Here is an 18,160-nt window from a genome sequence, read left to right on the forward strand (position 1 = left end):
CCACTTAAATGCCAAACACAGAGAGGCACATGCCTGTATCCCCAGCACAGAAGAGACCAAAGGATCCTGGAGGCTCCCAGGCCAACTAATGTAGTAAAAATGGCAAGATTGGGGTGCAGTGAGAGAGAGAGACTTCGTCTCAAAAAAGCAAGGTGGATAAGCAGAGGTTAGGGAAGACATCATAGCATCAACAGCTGGATTCCACACACTCAGGCACTGACAAGTATACCCAAACATACATGTGTGTAAACACACATACACTACACATACACATGGAAATAAAAGAATGAATACAGGAAAATAATTTGTAATAAGATATCTTGTTTTAATGTGAGAATCTTTAGATAAAGAAAACTAGGCATATGCCTAAACTGACCTATAAAATCCTACTTTGCTTTTTAGGGGAAGGCAGGGGGCGGGGGACCTGAGGTAACTTAAAGAATTCTTTGTTACATTCTGAATAAAATGAAGGAGAACAAGATACAAATTCAACATGATAGTTGAATTTCTTAAAAATGTGAAAGTGTTTAGTATGTAGTACATATATTCAAAGCTTCTAATGTTTAATTTGTTGTACATGCATTCAAGGCTTCAAATGTTTAGTATGTAGTACATACATTCAAAGTTTCTATAATTACAGCCTCCTTCTTACATCAAAGTCTTTCAGAGCAAGGAACAAATGGTCGGGACTTTCCTACACATTGTAGAATTGTTGAAACCTGTCCCTGGGCCTTTCCCACTCACTGGGCTTTTCTTTTTAAAACTTTTTTCACTAGGAACTCCCTGTAATAGCCTGAACTGACGTTTGTTGTTCAGCTCTCTATGTGCCCATGTTGGAACACCCAAATGTTGGTTGTTTTTGCTCTTTTGGGGGGCCTGCCATCCAGCTCTCAAATAAATCACACACAGGGGCTTATTCTTACTTATAAATGCTGGGCCTTAGCTCAGCTTATTTCTTGCCAGCTTTTCTTAACTTTAAATTATCCCATCTATCTTTTGCCCCTGAGCCTTTACCTTTCTCTCTCTCTTTTTTTTTTTTCTTTTCAAGACAAGGTTTAGTTTTATAGTTTTGGTGCCTGTCCTGGATCTTGCTCTGTAGACCAGTCTGGCCTCAAACTCACAGAGATCTGCCTGGCTCTGCCTCCCAAGTTCTGGGATTAAAGGCGTACACCACCACTGCCCAACTTACCTTTCTTTTACTTCTGTATATCTTACTTTCACTCTTGCCCCATGGCTGGCTGTGTGGCTGTGTGGCTGTGTGGCTGGGTGGCTGACTGTGTGGCTGGGTGGCTGGGTGGCTGGGTGGCTGGGTGGCTGACTGTGTGGCTGTGTGGCTGTGTGGCTGGGTGGCTGACTGTGTGGCTGGGTGGCTGGCCCCTTATTTTCTGGCTCCTTGATCTCTCTTCATTCTTCTTTCTCATCCCAGATTTCTCCTTCTGTTTAGTCTCTTTACCTGCCAGCCCACCTATCCTTTCTCCTGCCTTGCTATTGGCCATTTAGCTCTTTATTAGACCATCAGGTGTTTCAGACAGGCACAGTAACACAGCTTTGCAGAGTTAAACAAATGCAACATGAAAGAATGCAACACACTTTGCATCATTAATCAAATGTTCCAGAGCATAAACAAATGTAACATGTCTTAAAATAATAGTCTATAACAGACCTTAAACACACCCTCTTTCTCCCTTACCCTTTCAGGTACTAGGATTACAGGCACGGGCCACCACACTCGGCTCTATGCACTGAATTTTAATAATCTTCTTTATCATAATAACAGATAAGGAATGTCCTCCCACAACATTCTCCAAATGCTACCTAAGGAAAAAGTATTTCTCCCAATTATATCCAAGAATGCAAAGCTTCTATATGATACTAATGAATTATGTTTCTATGACATGATTTTTTTCACAAGTACATCCCCAGCATAGAACCCTACACACGTACTGGTTAAGTTGAAAGGATGTAGGAATAGGTTAATAACTGAACATAAGTTGTAGTCACCAATCCATCAGTTTAAAGTTAAGGGGATTTGTTCCCTAAGACTGCCACACTAGCTTTTTCTCCTAAGCAGTTTCTAAACTGTTACTCTTAGACACCTCATCTGAAAACTAGGTGTCAGGACAGTAAGGATGCCGGGGGGTTTGAATGAAATGAAGCAGATAGTAGTAACCTTTAAGCCAGTAGTTCTCAACCTGTGGGTTGGGACCCCTTCTGGGGTGAATGACCCTTTCACAGGGGTCACCTACCACCATTGGAAAACACAGATAGTCACATTTATGATTTGTAACAGTAGCAAAATTAGAATTATAAAATAGTAATGAAATAATTTTATGGTTGGAGGTCACCACAACATGAGAAACTGTATAAAGAGTTGTAAGTGGATCTTTCTCTGTCCCACCAGCCTGCTTCCAAATAGCCATGTGGAAATTTATTATTAATTATGAAAGCTTGGCTGATAGCTTAGGCTTGTTTCTAACTATCTCTTATAGCTTAAATGAACCCATTTCTATTCATTTACATGCTGCCACATGGCTTGTTACCTCATCTCCTACATGTCATGCTTCCTCTATGTCTCCTTGTGACTCACTTCTTCTTCCCAGTGTCCTCTCTGCCCCCAAAATCCTACCTCGCTATTGGTCATGCAGCTTCTTATTAAACCAATCAGAGTGACACATATCCATAGGATACAAAAAGATTCTCCCACAAAAAAGGGTCACAGCATTAGGAAGGCTGAGAACCACTGCGAGGCATCATGTAGATCATGTTCCAGATGCTTTTGCTCCATTCACCGTATTCCTACTTCCTCACTTGTGCTTTGAATGCGCTCAGGAAAGAGATTCTTCCCATGACCTTTTTCCTGATATCTACTGTAAATTTGTTCTAACTTAACCTGCCCATTGCCCTTGCTCTAACTGCTCAGAACAGGAAAATAGTCACACACAAGAATTTCAATTTCAAAATTCTCAATATTGCAAATGGAGAAGACTCCCCCCACCCAAAAAAAAATGAGGACTCCTGCCTAGAATGTTAATTTTCCATTAAGGCAATGAATTTTCAGTTGTTTGCACACAGCATCCTTCCTCCTTCAGTGGAAGTGTACCAATGGTTAAGACAACAGGATGCATCTGTAGCTGTGCCTGGCATACACAGTTATCTTTGTGTTCTCTTTAGCTATTACAGAATAACTTATTTTGTTTTCTTTCTCTTCCTGTGTATAACTTAAACTGAAAAACTTTTTCCAGTGTCAGCTTGCCAACAATCTCTGGACTAGTTCATTTAACTCCTGGTGGAAAAACATGAAGTTCTCCATCCTTGCATGTTTCCAGTACTGTGTTTTCTTTATTTCTTCTTTAATGTATCTTCCCAGGGAAGGCTGTACTGGATAGCAATGGGTGCCAGTGTTCTAACAGGCCAGTTAATTGTGCTTTCCCCACTTTGGTAGGAGATCGCAGTAACCAGTGCCCCTCTGGCTTCACTTTAGACTCTGTGGGACCCTTTTGTGCTGGTAAGTATAGGAGTGAATAAAATATTTTCATTTCCCAATAGTGTCAGCAATGGTTATCTTTCCTTTACATTTATTTATTTCGTGTGTAAGGGGGCATGTGGCTCCTGACAAAGCCAAAGGAAAATTTGTAAGAGGCTGTCTGTCTCCACTCTGATTCCAGGGATCAAACTTAGGTCATCAGGATTGACAGCAAGCACCTTTATCTGCTGAGCCATCTCACTGGCTCAACTAATAATTATCCTTTAATGGACTGCTGCTGCCATTTTCCTAGGTATTTAATCATCACAGCTGTCTACAGATGTTCTACTTGATAACTAAGAAATGGAGATGTAGAGAAGTTAAACTGCTGAAAATTGCCTAGTATTAAATGGCAGACTGCATTTGAGGTTAAGTGGGATGACAACACCCATATGCCTTCAATTTGGCCACAGTCTAGTGTATCAGAGATGGTGACCAAGGACAGAACAGAGTGAACAAAGAGCATTAATCTCCATCCAGTGGCTCAATGGATGTGAGCTATTGGTAAACCCACACGAACTCACCTAACCACAGAACTGCTCAGTCATGGGACAGAACAGTATAGGGAGCCTGGAAGTAACTGGGAATCCAGCTTTGTCCTTCACAGGAAGTCACAGCTTAGCAAATGGCTGAGGATTTTATGTTGCCATGCACACGGCTGCTCTTCCACTGACCTGCAGAATGTAGTGGACTGGCAAGAGGTAGTGTTTAGACTGCATTCAAGCTCAGCTTTGGCAGTAATAGCCTTAGTGACTGAGAGAGTTCACTTAACCTCTGTTCTCCAGATTTGCTGTGCAAATTAGAACAGGTTTATAAAAATCTGTCTCTGAAGAAGGCTTTGGAGAATAAGTTGTAACTGCTAAGGAGCCTTTAGGTCGAAGTAAATATAAATGTGTTTTAGCTACCATTTTTGTTTTAGAATAAAATCTAAACATACTCACTATCAGCAATAACTTCGAGACTTCAAGTTAATCTCTCCATAGCAGTTCCATTCTGTGTCACTTAGAGTGTTCTCTGTTATAATTGATCCAATTCCTAGGCATCTAGACATGGTTATTCTCATGAACTTCAGCACCTCCTAGGAAGCAGGAGTTTTACACACTGATGGCCTTTTGTGTCTTCTTTTAGATGAAGATGAATGCACAGCCGGGAATCCCTGCTCGCATACCTGCCACAATGCCATTGGAGCCTATTACTGCTCCTGCCCCAAAGGCCTCACCATAGCTGCCGATGGAAGAACCTGCCAAGGTAGTCTCCCATGACCAAAATTATCTTCCCTAGGAAAAACATGGTAGGCTAGTCTTCTATCAGTTTCCTCTGCCCATAGCCTTGCAATAAACAGAAAAGTCCTTATATAGGGTTGAGAAAGTAAGAAAGAGAATACTGGCCAACCATTGCTTTCATAAGGACACCTAGAAATTAGGGATGCCTGGGACACCTCACTGAAGATCTCAGAGAGAACAACTCACTTGTCAAAAGTTGCCTAATTTATAAATAGTCTAATCCAGTGATTGGCCTATGGATACATCACAGAATGCTGCTGTGAATTAGTAACTTTAAATGGCTCAACCAAAAAAATTCAAGCTTTCTTATTCTTTGATATTTTCAAATATCTTACGGCTTCTAGTCTCTGCTTGACAGCAAATCTCAAGTTAGTTGTTTCTAAGCTCACCTCAATGTGATGGCCCCTTCTGTTGTAGACATTGATGAGTGTGCTTTGGGTGGACATACTTGTCATGCTGGTCAGGACTGTGACAACACCATTGGATCTTATCGCTGTGTGGTCCATTGTGGAACAGGCTTCCGAAGAACTTCTGATGGGCTCAGTTGTCAAGGTACAATGTGTGTGTGTGTGTGTGTGTGTGTGTGTGTGTGTGTGTGTGTGTGTGTGTATGTGCTATGCACACATATGTGTATGTGTACTTACGTACGTGTGGGTGAACAGTTGGCTGCGCACATGTGTACACATGTTTGTAGAGCCCAGTGGTTAACCTTGGGTGTCTTCCTCAATTGCTCAACACTTTGCTTACTGATGCAATGTCTTCCACTAAACTTGAGCTCACTAATTTAGTTGATATATCTAGCTAGCTACCCCTGAAGATCCTGTATCTCTACCTTCTCAGAACAGGAATTACATGCAAACTGCCACACCTGGCTTTCATGTGAGGGCTGAAGATCCAAACTCCAGTCCTCATGCTCATGGCAAGCCCTTTATCCACAAGCCAGCCTTCTGATCCCAAGGTTGAGACTTTCTGAATCTTTAAAGGGACAGATGCCATATAAAAGGGAAATAATTGGGACCTATAAAGCTAATGGGCCTCCGCTCTCTCAGAAGAACTTAAATATGGATAGCCACAGTTTGGATGTTCCAAAACTGGAGTTTCTTAACAAGTTCTTATGGAGATATGTTATTTCATAGCTGTTTATAATATTTTTAGCACAGTAGTTTTGAATACCATTTGCTTATTACCATTTGAGAAAGCAGATCCTACAACACAATCTAATAGTATCTGTTCCACAGTAGAATACTCACTGTAGACCAGGATGTTCATTATTATATTATTTTAATAGAGATTTTGTTTTTAAATCAGCATGAAGTTAAAATCAAAATTTAGTAAAAGGGATGGAGAGCTGGTCCAGCTGTTGAAAATATCTGTTGCTCTTTCAGAAGATCTGAGTTTGGTTCCCAGCACCAATGTAGGAGTTGCTCACAACCTCCCACAGCTCCAGCCCCAGGGATAGCAGGTGTTTCTGGCCTCCACATGCATTCACATGCATGTACCCACATGCAGTCATACACTCATAGACATAATTAAAATAAAAATAAATCTTTTTTAATTACTGGAAAGTAGAGTTTCACCTATTTCCTGACACCCTCTTCACGTATCCGAATCCCCCTCCACTATAGCTTCCTGCTGCCTTGTGCTGCCTTTGTTTCATTTTGATGAGCTGCATTGAGACACCACCACTCAGAGTCCACCCTGCACATTAGCGCTCACTCACTCTCAGTGTTGGACAGACTATGTTTTTGCACAGATTTATACTGGTATGATAGTTTCATGATCCTAAAAACCCTCTGATTCCCGTGTGTCCATCCCTGATTTACTCACTGTCTCCATAGTGTTTCCTTGTCTCAAATGTATGTAACAATATATGCCAGAATTCTTCTGTGTGTAGCGTTTGAGACAGGCTTCTCTTCTTTTGCTTAGTAATTAAGGTCCTTTGTGACTCTTTGCATGGCTTCACAGTATATTTCTTTTAGGGCCAAGTAATATACATACCACCATATGAAAGATTCACACTTTTTTATTTTTCACCTACTAAATGACACCATGGTTGATTCAAAATTTTGGCAATAACTAACAACACTGATGTCAGGATTTTTCACAGAGTCAAAAAAGAGTAGATCCCAAACTAAATAGTAGGAAGAGAAAGGGATGTTTCCTCTACACCATCAGCCACTGTGCAGAAACAAGAAAATTAAGCTATAAAAAAATCATGTGTAATTTGTATAAAATAATGTGATTAGAAAACAAAGAATAATTAAAGAAAAAGAAAGTAGATATATAGGTATGCACATAGAAGCAATATGTTATTCATTTATGATTGTTAATGGCATTTGCCTTTTCTGGCAAGCAATGTGAAAAGAGATGAGGGCCCACACAAAAGAGGACAAGGAAAGAGGGAAGATACACCAAGACGAGAATCTTCAAGTGTTTGATTATGTACATGAACATGCCTTTCAAGAGCTAAATTAGAAGATCTCAAGTAGAGGCAGTAAATAGGGATACTGACAGTCTCAATTTTTAGAACAAAGAGCCTAAATATGGCAATTGCTCTTTTGAAGGATTTGTATTAGAACGACAGAGAGGAGAAAGGAGATTGAAGAATATTTGACCTAGGAGAGGGAAGAGGCTTGACTGTGCCTAGGGGTCTAGAGAAAGATGGACTTCAAACCTACACAAGAGGAGTGAACAACTGATGGGCTACATTGTATTGATGAGAAAAGAGCAGGTGCCTGTGCAAAGCTCAGATAGACTTCTCTTACAAGAGGGGGATCTCTCTCTCTCTCTCTCTCTCTCTCTCTCTCTCTCTCTCTCTCTCTCTCTCTCTTCCTCTGAGACTGAGTAAAGGAGAGAAGGGGAGGTACCAAGTGTTGATGAGTGCAGACTTCACATTCTCTTCCTCTTTACAACTGTGAGCCAGGTCATGTTGGGACGAGTTTGGCAGTGATGACAGAGAAGCAGAGGAGAGTTGCTGAGATTGCTAAATCAGACACAACATGATAGGTTCGTCAGGAGAGTAGCAGTCATGGCAGGGAAATAAGGCCACTTGCAAAGGACCTTCCAGCTTCTTGTCAGTTTGCTTTGTTTTCTCTTCTTCAACCTTCATTCCAGTCTTTCAACAGAATTCCAGAGCTAAAAATTCCTAGAAACAGGGGTGGGGGCCACACACTAAAATACTTAAAGCGGGCCAGAATTTAACCAACAGAGTTCTGAACCATCAATAAACATCTATGTTTAGAAGTATCAGAGGAAGAAGCCCTTTCCAGCAGCTGATTGTGTTAATTGTGTAGCAGAGATGACAAGTCTGCACGTATCAGGTTGGTCTGAGGTCTTAACTGTGAGCATCATCAAGATCAGTAGATGATTAAACACTTGAAATGAATTTCCTAACAACATCTACCGAAAGTTTGCTTTTATTTGACAGACATTAACGAATGTCAGGAATCCAGCCCCTGTCACCAGCGCTGCTTCAACGTCATAGGAAGTTTCCAGTGTGGATGTGAAGCTGGCTATCAACTCAAAGGCAGAAAATGCATCGGTAAGATGCTTACTTTGAATCCAAGTGATAATATCAATGTAATTCTGTGAGGGGGAGAGAGAGAGAGAGAGAGAGAGAGAGAGAGAGAGAGAGAGAGAGAGAGAGAGCGAGCTTGTATGTATATGTGTAGAGTCCAGAGGAGGACATCAATGACCTGGCCTGTCACTCTCCACCTTATTCCTTTGAGACAGCATCTCTCACTGAAACTGAAGTTCACTGTTTTTCAGCTAGACCAAGCAGCCAACAAGCCCCAGCCATTCTCCCAACTCTATCTTCCTACGGCACTGAGGTTATGGGTTCGCATGCAGCCACACCCAGGTTCTTCTGTGGGTTCTGGAAATCAAACCCCAATCATTATGTTTGTGTATCAAGCATTCTTACCCACTGAGCTGTCTCTCCACTTTTTCAGTGTTGAATTATCTAAGTGTACATGCTGCATCCTAGGACTTATTCAAATACCAAGCCATGCCCATACTTGTAATCTGTACAAAAAGCAGAATCATGTGACATTTTATAGATTCCCTGCTTCATACCTGAATGACAAAACCACTAGGGTCTTACAATATAATATATATAATACATTCATATGTGTATGAATATATGCATACGCATTAAGTTTATCTATATGTGTATATGTATATAAGTATACAAATTAAGTTTATATTATATATAAGTGAGGCTTATGGCTGTGAAGTAATACTTTCTTATTCTGATTTAAAGTAAAATAAATTAATGTACCTTGTCAGACTTAAGCACTTTTATCATATGCAGCAATTATGCTATACACATGTCTATTGATTTGTAATTACCTTAAAATCCTAAGGATTATTTTCTCTAGAGAAGTGGAACCAGTCATTTACCTCATCTGTATTACCTTTGTTCTTTTGTCAAGATGTGAACGAATGTAGACAGAATGTGTGCAGACTAGACCAACACTGTAAGAACACCCGAGGTGGCTTTAAGTGCATTGATCTCTGTCCAAATGGAATGACCAAGGCTGAAAACGGGACATGCATTGGTGAGTGCCATGCTCTTTCCCTGACAGAGAACTCTTTAACACCAACAAGCTAAGGAAGTATCTATTCCAGAATAAGGTGATAATGGAAATTGAGTTAACAAGAAAATCCTTTTCCATCAGATCCTCTAAGTCCTAGCATGCTTGAGCTCTAGAATCCCAACATCATGGCGTACAAGGAGATGGGAGCCCATTATGCAGACTTAGGACCATTTGAGCTCCTGCCCATCAAACATGTTTTTACAAAGTTTAATAGCTATGTAGATTAGTATTAACTCATGCCATTTCTAACTTGAAATTTAGCATATCTGCTTAGAACTTCACAGAAAAGTCAAGAAAAAGTTTATTTATAGACTTTTATTTTTAAGTATAATTATTCTAGAACTACTTTAAATATTAAATCAAGGAGAAGAAAATAAATAAATTATATTTACCTCAACTTTATTCCTTGTTGTCTGTTCCATAACAGCTTACAAAGTCACCAGATGTCATCAATTTGCAACTTAGAATACAAAATAAGTTATATTTCTTCTAAGTTTATTCTTTGTTTACCTAGCCAATACCAGCCTACATGAACTAGTAGATCTAAAAACTACAGCAATTAATAAAAACAAAATGGGTGAGTAAGACAGATCAGCAGGTAAAGACCCCTATAGCCAACCCAGACCACCTGAATTCAGTCCCTGGGACCCACACTGTGGAAGGAGAGATCTGACGCTCAGACATCAACATGCATGGTGGCATATGAGTGCCCTTCACTCACACACACACACACACACACACACACACACACACACACACAAAGTAAATGTAATAATAAATAAAAATAGAGCGTTAATTCAACTTACTCTCCTATCAAAACTGGGGGGGGGGAACTCTATGATATAAGATAAAATGAAAACACCATAAAAGATACAAATAAAATTGAGCTGCGACCAAAACAGCAATCAATCGACCATGTGTAAGACTATCAAAAGCATGGTGGGAGTGAGCACATTTAAATTTAAGTTTGACTGGACTGTCAACTTGTGCTAACTGTAGGAAAGGGAGCCCTGCATTCAGAAGAAACAGCTAGACGTAGAATACTGACCACTTGTTGATAATTGAGGTACATGAAGGGTTTGTATACCTAGGAATGTCTAGGGGTGAGTACTGGACTATCACCTTTCAAATACTTTGTAGCTCTAACACTATGCATGTAGCTAACTATTTCCCTTCAGTGGAGTAGCAGCCGGTTCTGAGCATCGCATACTGTAGCATCCAATAGTGTTTGTTTATAAGAATAGTGGCTCTATAATTAGGTCTAAGATAATTAGAAATGACATGAACTATCAGACTAGGAAGGGACAGCGGAAGTCTGGCTCAGTGAAAATGTAAATGGAGACATCTATGGCTTCAGTGGAAGGTTACAAAACTACCCAGCTGCAAAAGTAACTTAAAAATGACTCCGATACGAGCAGCCAGGGTTGACTTCATAGAAATGCTCTTGCTATAAATAAGAGAGTAAGGGTAAAAATGGGCATGCTGGCTTTGCAGTGCAGTTCAAAAGGGAAGTGGAGATGTCCAGCCTGCAGCTGCAGTTGTGGAACTGAGGATCGGGAGCCATGCAGCACTGCGACTCCAAATCTGCCTACACAGTGACCTTTGGGACAGATAATATGGCCAAAGGAATTGAAGTACAGAGAAGAAGCCAAACCAAAAACAAAGAACAAAACTCTTTCCACAGTAGGAAGCAAGGGGATGGGGAGGACCAGTTAATAGTGGCTATGCTGAGAGTTGAACCCAGGTTTCCTGACTCCTGAGTCCTAAATCTGAATTTAATATAATCTCAATAATACAGTGAGAGACACAACCTTTGACAGTCAGCAGAATGTGAATTCTAAATATGATGACATCAGGTTTGAAGAAATATTGCTTTTTATTGCCTCCATGTCTGTAGACATCGATGAATGCAAAGATGGGACCCATCAGTGCAGATATAACCAAATATGTGAGAACATGAGAGGCAGCTACCGGTGTACATGCCCAAGGGGTTATCGGTCCCAAGGAGTTGGAAGACCTTGTATTGGTAAGTTAACAAAAACCCTTCCAGAGTAATTCAATTGCTGATCGGGTTTCTGGCCTTAGCAGACATGTATGGTCATGCTCTATTGCTACACCCAGTAGATGTATAAGTAGGCTAGTAAGTTGTAACATAGTCTGGTTACTACCTCAGAGACTTCTCATTGAATTCAATTTATATTGGCATTTCAAGTAATATTATGGCTATTTCCTGAGTGTTTCCTAAGTAATGCATATACCAAAGTGAACTACCAATATAACAGCCATGGCAACTTGATTCTTATGATTATCTTATTACTTCTTTATGCACATGACATAAATGTTTACAGAGATACATTTTATTCAGTACAAAATATATTTATATGTAGTATGAAAATTTAAGCATAAGATACTAAAACCGGAGCACAATTTAAATGAACTGGTAGTTATTACATTGACTACAATATTTAATGTTCACTGTATGCCATTCTCTGAACTAAAAATATCTCATTCAGTTCTTCCAATCGCCTAGAATGAGGCAGATGGTGAGAGATATCTATAGAAAGATAACCGCAGGCTGAGGAGATGTTTCAGTGGATCAGAGTGCTTGCTCATGCAAGCCTGGAATGCTTTTTGAGTTTGAATTCCCAGCACCCACATTAAAAAAAAGAAAGAAAAGAAAACCAACTGCACATGGCCTTGTTTGCCTATAACCTCAATATTAGGGAACAGAAACAGGTGAATACTGGGAGTTCATTGGCCAGCCAGCCTAGCCAAAACCATGAGCCTAAAAGTTTTCAGGCAATACGGCAGAGAGTGTTAGACATAGACACTTTATACCCCGCCCCTCTGTCTTTCACATGTGGGTACACATGCTCACACAGAGTAACCTTGTACTTTTTTAAAATTTGTGTATCTGTAATCAAGAAGCTGAACTAGTAAGCCATTCATCATCAGACTATTTAAGTGAAGTAAGAAAACTATATGGACTTTTAAATAATGGGGTTTTGATATTTGCTTTAGGGTCTTATAATCTGTTTTTAAAGTTGGTTGTCTTGTTTGGCTATTAAACAATTTACAGCAATTAGTTCTGTTTTTACAGTGCTCCTGGTATAGTACTTTGCACATAGCAAACGTTCATGCCAGCACCATTTTATAAGCTATTATACTAATAGGATACATGTGTAACACATCATTTTATTCTTCTGTTTAGATATTATAGCTTACATTCTATAACATGCAATGTCTAGATCTTGTCACTGAATTTCTTGAACAGCCATTACAATGATTATGGAGTAGAATGTTTATTTCTTCAGGACTTGGATTGGTAGTTGCATATCTAACATTGTACTGAGGAATAAAGAAAGGTCATTGCCCTGGAGAATTTTAAATGTTCATTTTAATTGTTTCTTTCCAGAATAAGTTTTAAAACAAATTATTACTTTTGTTGTGAACATTTTCTAATGTTTTCCTGCCACTGTAGTAATGGATTAAAGGATTTTTGTTTTGATCCCTGATTTTCATGTATTTTTTCAATTTGCAGAATGAGTTGCCAAGAAACACTTTATTTGTTGACACATAAGCAAAAAGAAAAACATTATAAAATTCTCCCAGATATGATGAACTTTTGTCTTAGTAAAACACGATTCTGTGTCTTTGTTCCCTTGATATCTGGGAGGAAAATGAGCTTGGCTTAACTATTAAATCAAAATTAATAATTCAAAACAGAAAAGCTGCAAGCTTGTAGTTTTGCCAGTATCCATGCACCTGAGAGTTTTAACTGCAGGAAGACCAGATGCACTAGTGAACATAGCTGACTGCAGACTCCACATACGGTTTCAGCCCTCTGAGGACCAACAGAATTACCATTCCTTCCACTTTTAAATTCAGGTTTCTCTGTCCTCAAGGCACAGTTCACTATAGGACACTTTTTGTTTCTACTGTTAGTGACCAGACTTGACACAAGGCATCAATACTCACTGCTTCTTGATTGCGAGCAGAGTTTATTGAGCACATAATTTGTTCTGAGTGGTGTTCTCCATTGTAGGAAATTAACTCTATGCACTGTAGAGCAGGTCTGTCATCATGGGGTTTACCTTCCATGGGGAGAAAGGTGCTTCCAGGATAAATATGAGTACAGTTTCAGATGGTGATTGACAATCTAAGAACATCAAACGGGGCTAGGGGGAGGGTGATGCAGGCCAGGGTGAGCGGCACCTCTCCAAGGAGTGGGGTGAAGGGGCAGCCAGTTTGTGAAGGTTCAAACAAGTGCTAAAGAGAAAACAGGCCACAGCCCCACAGATGGGTACACACCGGCCATGCTCAGAGATGGACACAGAGCCTGGGCTATTTATTGGTGCACAGCTGGGCAGAAGACAGAGGCCAGAGCGAAGAGCTTAGATTTTCTCCAAACTGTGTAATGGGAAGACAAGAAGAGGTGTGGTGTGAGGCAATTTTTGTTTGGTAATGAGCCCTTCTGCCACTGGGTAGGGAATAAGTTATGAAGGCCATGATCGGTGTGGAAAGACAAAGCTCACTCATATAAGAAAATAAATAAATGAGCATGCAGGTCTTTATAGATTCATAAACACTAGATCTAAACATGTGAGTGTTTCCCACAGTGCCAACCAACCAGGAGAGCTAGAAATACATCTGAGGAATCTATTAGTCAAAAGAGAAAAAGGAAAGGCTGGAGAGGTGGCTCAGCAGTTAAGAGCACTGACCCCTCTTCCAGAGGAGCCAAGTTCAGTTACCAGCACCCACAGCAAGCAGCTAGCAAATGCCTGCAACTCCAGCTCTAGGGGGCCTAGACTCCCTTCTGGACTCTGAGGGCACCCACAAACACACTGAAGAAACACACACATACACATGAGAAAAAAATTAAGAATAAAATCTTTTCAAAAAGAGAAAATTTTGATATATGCATATATCATTTTATTAGGACATACACAGAAACATTTAAATAATTTTTGTTTTCTTATAAATTACACTAATTTGGGTTCCATGCTTTTTGTATCTTTACTCTTAAAGGAAAGGTGAAACATTTTTAATATTGTAACATGTCCCTGCCTAGTTTAATTCAGAAAGCTGAGTGGGAGTTTTATAATATTTCCATAATTAAATCCATTAATAAGATGAAATATGTAAATGGCAATCTTGCATGCCACATATAAAGACGTGTGTCAGCACAGCCCAAAGTGATACACATCCAAGCTTGGTTTTACTTTGAAGGCAAGGGGACAAGGATGAAACATCTCATTGGGTCTACAGCTATAACAGTAAAAGAATGGGAAGATGGATGCCCAGAATTAGTGTCTATCTTTCCAGGCCACCTGCTGGAGTATGGGTGTTTAAATAAAAGGTGTATATCTGAAACAGTGCATAGGAAGAGGCACAGATTCTTTTTAAGTATTCATAACTGGGTGATTAAAGCTTTGGCACCATTGTTGGGAGTAATACAATGTGTTTAGTTTGTTTCACAGACTGATTGTTTTGTGTGTATATATATGCTTTTTTCTCTCTCTCTTTTATGGATCATGGCACACGAGCAGACATTAATGAATGTGAGCAAGCACCTAACCCTTGTGCACATCAGTGCTCCAACACCCCTGGCAGCTTCAAGTGTGTCTGTCCACCAGGACAACATTTGTTAGGGGATGGGAAATCTTGCGCTGGATTGGAGAGGCTGTCGAGTTATGGCACTCAATACAGTAGCTATAACCATGCCCGGGTCTCCCCTGTGAGAAGTGACTATCAGCCTCCGCAGCATTACAGACAGCACTCACAGCTCTACAGCTCCTACTCAGAGTATAGAAACAGCAGAGCATCTTTCTCCAGGACTAGAAGGACTATTAGGAAAAGTTGCCCTGAAGGCTCTGAGGCAAACCATGACACATGTGTAGGTAAATGTCAGCCATATTGCATTTCCTTTCTGTGAGCTCACTTCCTGTCTAGAGTCCAAGCATGTATATAGCACCTGTGTTTGGTGCACTGAACTATGTCTGATCTCAAGTCTGGACTGACTCAAAGTTTTAAGACATAAATTCTGGCACCTAAGAGACTACAAACTTTATCTAAATAAATGATGTATTTGCATGTGTGCATTCTGATACTCTTTTGTATTATATTAAGTTTCTCTTTCTGATTATTCTCAAAAAGTATTACTGAATTAAATCTTGCATAGATATAAACATAAGTGTGGTCCATAATGTGAGTTTTTAGGAAGATATACATATTATCACATAATATGAAGTAATCAGATCATAGGATTGTTTGATGCAAAATTGGTGGCTTAGAAATGAGTGTTAGTGTCTCAGACAACTGTTCTATATAACAACCAACATCCTATTGGCTGTTGGCCCTAGTTCCGCCATGGAATTTCTCAATTAGATTATTTTGTATGTTTATGAATAGAAAGAAAATGTGATCCAGAGCAAGATTTGTTTGCATTGCTCCATAATATGTGTGCTTAGTATCTTTATCTAAACTCACAAGCCAGTAACTCAATTTTATAAAAATTAACTGTAATTTCCCCCTGGAAAATCTGAGACCTTATTTTCAGCTAAGTTGTAAATATTCCCATTGCCATATGTTTAACTCAGCTTTCGGTAGGTGTCTAGAGTTTGTATGTCAATGAGCTAGGCATCAAAAATTAGCAGATAGCAATTAGCCCTACTGGTTTGTCAGGTGACAAAAAAAAGCAAACAGGAAAAGAGGGAGACAAGGGAGAAACCCTGTAAAAATTCAGACCATTGGACCAGACCATTCAACCTTACAGCTCTCTTTATGTGTTCTACACATTGCTTGTCCTTAGTGGCATGCACTTTCTGCTTAAACTTTCTTAGTGTTTTAAGGATTTCTTCTCCTTCTGATTTGTTTTTTATTATTATTATTTCTTTTTTTTGAGCTTCATACTTCGTTATTGCATTCATATTTTTTCAATGTTTTTCTTTCTAGTTATCCTGTTGTACTTAAAATTTATTTTTATGGTTATGTGAACTTTGTTCTGTGATGAGCTTTCCAGAACTGTGGACACAGTCAATGGCATATGCTCAAACTTTAATCCATTTATTAACAATGCTCTACATTTGGTCCAATGTGGAAAAATACCCCACAGCCGCTAATTCTCTGCATCTCACATCATTCTGAGTGATTGGCAGCTCTCCATGCCTACGGTTTTGATCTGACGCTTCACTAGTCAAAACGTTTCACTCTTCATATTATCTTTCAGAGTATCTTTTGAACAGTTATTCTTACTGGTAGGACTCTGTAGCCAGCCACCATCCCACTTTTTCTTCATTTTGGACAAACTCTTTTTTTCTGTTCTATTTTTATTCTCTTTCCTCAAAATTGTTGCTCCTGCCCATGCTGTAAGTGAACTAAACCACACCCTCACATTGTGTACCGCCTAATTGCTGTGCTCTAACATCTGAAGGTAAAGAGTAGTTTTAGAAAGTTTCTCATACTAACAACCCAACTCCCTCCTTCCCATCATTGCTGGTAGATTCAGCTCCATCATATAGTCTAGTAACCCAACTCTCTCCTTTCCATCATTGCCTATAGCTGCAGCTCCATCATATAGAGTCTATCAGCCCAACTCCCTCCTTTCCATCATTGCTGGTAGATACAGCTCCATCATATAGTCTAATAACCCAACTCCCTCTTTTCCATCATTGCCTGCAGCTCTAGCTTCACAGTATGGAGTCTAGTAATCCAATACTCTCATTCCTATTCCTATCATTGCCTGCAGCTACAGCTCCATCATATAGAGTCTATCAGCCCAACTCCCTCCTTTCCATATAGAGTCTAGTGAAGTTTTTCTTTCTTGATGTTTGTATTACACCAATACTGTGTGCATCAAAATTATCTTCCTTTGATAGGCATACATTGTTCATGACTGTTTTAGAATGAACCTATCAGTCATGTAAAATCTAAAGTAAGCTTTTATAACTCAATAACCTATGGATCTTTCCACTTATTGAGGAGACAATGAGGAAGCTTGGATTTTTCCTAAAATATGGTGAACATTTTATTGGGGCTAATAAAGATATTCACAATGGGGTTGCAGACAGCTCTGGAATCATCTAACAAAAGCAACTTACAACAAACAAAGACAGCCCTTAATTAACCCTCTGGGACAGACAAGTCACAAAAGGATTAAACTGACACTGTGGAATCCTGTGAGATTTGAGCAAATTTTAGTTTTTAAACAGTTGATCCCAGGGCTTAACAGAAATAATGAACTTCGCTTCAGTTCTGAAAGCAGAAGTCACACTTGGCCATTTTAAAATTCATATGTTGTGAAGCTCCATGTTAACGACTTGCAGTTCAAAGACGTTTAAAATTCTGTTGTTTTAGATTAAAGCAAATATTTAAAGAGGAAAGATAAAAATAACTCACACAAACTATGAAATGAATACTTTGGTTAGCTAAAATGATGCATAAACATGGGAAGTGAATATTTGCTGAATATGTATCATTAACAGATTTTGAATCATTACAATTATATTTTCAACATGTGCAAAGCACACAACAAGAACAGATCCAGTTGCTCTGAGACATCTTCCAGGCCTCCCTTTGTCTTTTCTTTATTCCTACACTTCTGCATTCCTGTTCCTACTTCATGCCATATTCTTCAGTGTTCCATTGGTTAGTGAACACTCAGGGACCATGAAAGAGATGATCCAAACAAATCGCAACTGGAATACAAAAACGATTGTTGAATTTGGATTATCATCTACTTCCACTGTATTTTTACT

General features: G+C 39.4%; 1 protein-coding gene across 1 annotated transcript in view; it reads left to right on the plus strand.

Annotated features, from left to right (window-relative positions):
- Positions 1-18,160, plus strand: part of Hmcn1 (hemicentin 1) — a 439,960-nt gene that overhangs the window by 411,572 nt on the left and 10,228 nt on the right. The window contains exons 98-104 of the mRNA XM_036202400.1: positions 3,443-3,505; positions 4,652-4,771; positions 5,224-5,358; positions 8,234-8,347; positions 9,240-9,365; positions 11,302-11,430; positions 14,954-15,304. Of these exons, the coding sequence (XP_036058293.1) occupies positions 3,443-3,505; positions 4,652-4,771; positions 5,224-5,358; positions 8,234-8,347; positions 9,240-9,365; positions 11,302-11,430; positions 14,954-15,304 (1,038 nt within the window). The remainder of the gene's footprint in view (positions 1-3,442; positions 3,506-4,651; positions 4,772-5,223; positions 5,359-8,233; positions 8,348-9,239; positions 9,366-11,301; positions 11,431-14,953; positions 15,305-18,160) is intronic.

The sequence above is a fragment of the Onychomys torridus genome, chromosome 11 (genome assembly GCF_903995425.1).
Source record: "Onychomys torridus chromosome 11, mOncTor1.1, whole genome shotgun sequence".
NCBI classification, from domain to species: Eukaryota; Metazoa; Chordata; class Mammalia; order Rodentia; family Cricetidae; genus Onychomys; species Onychomys torridus.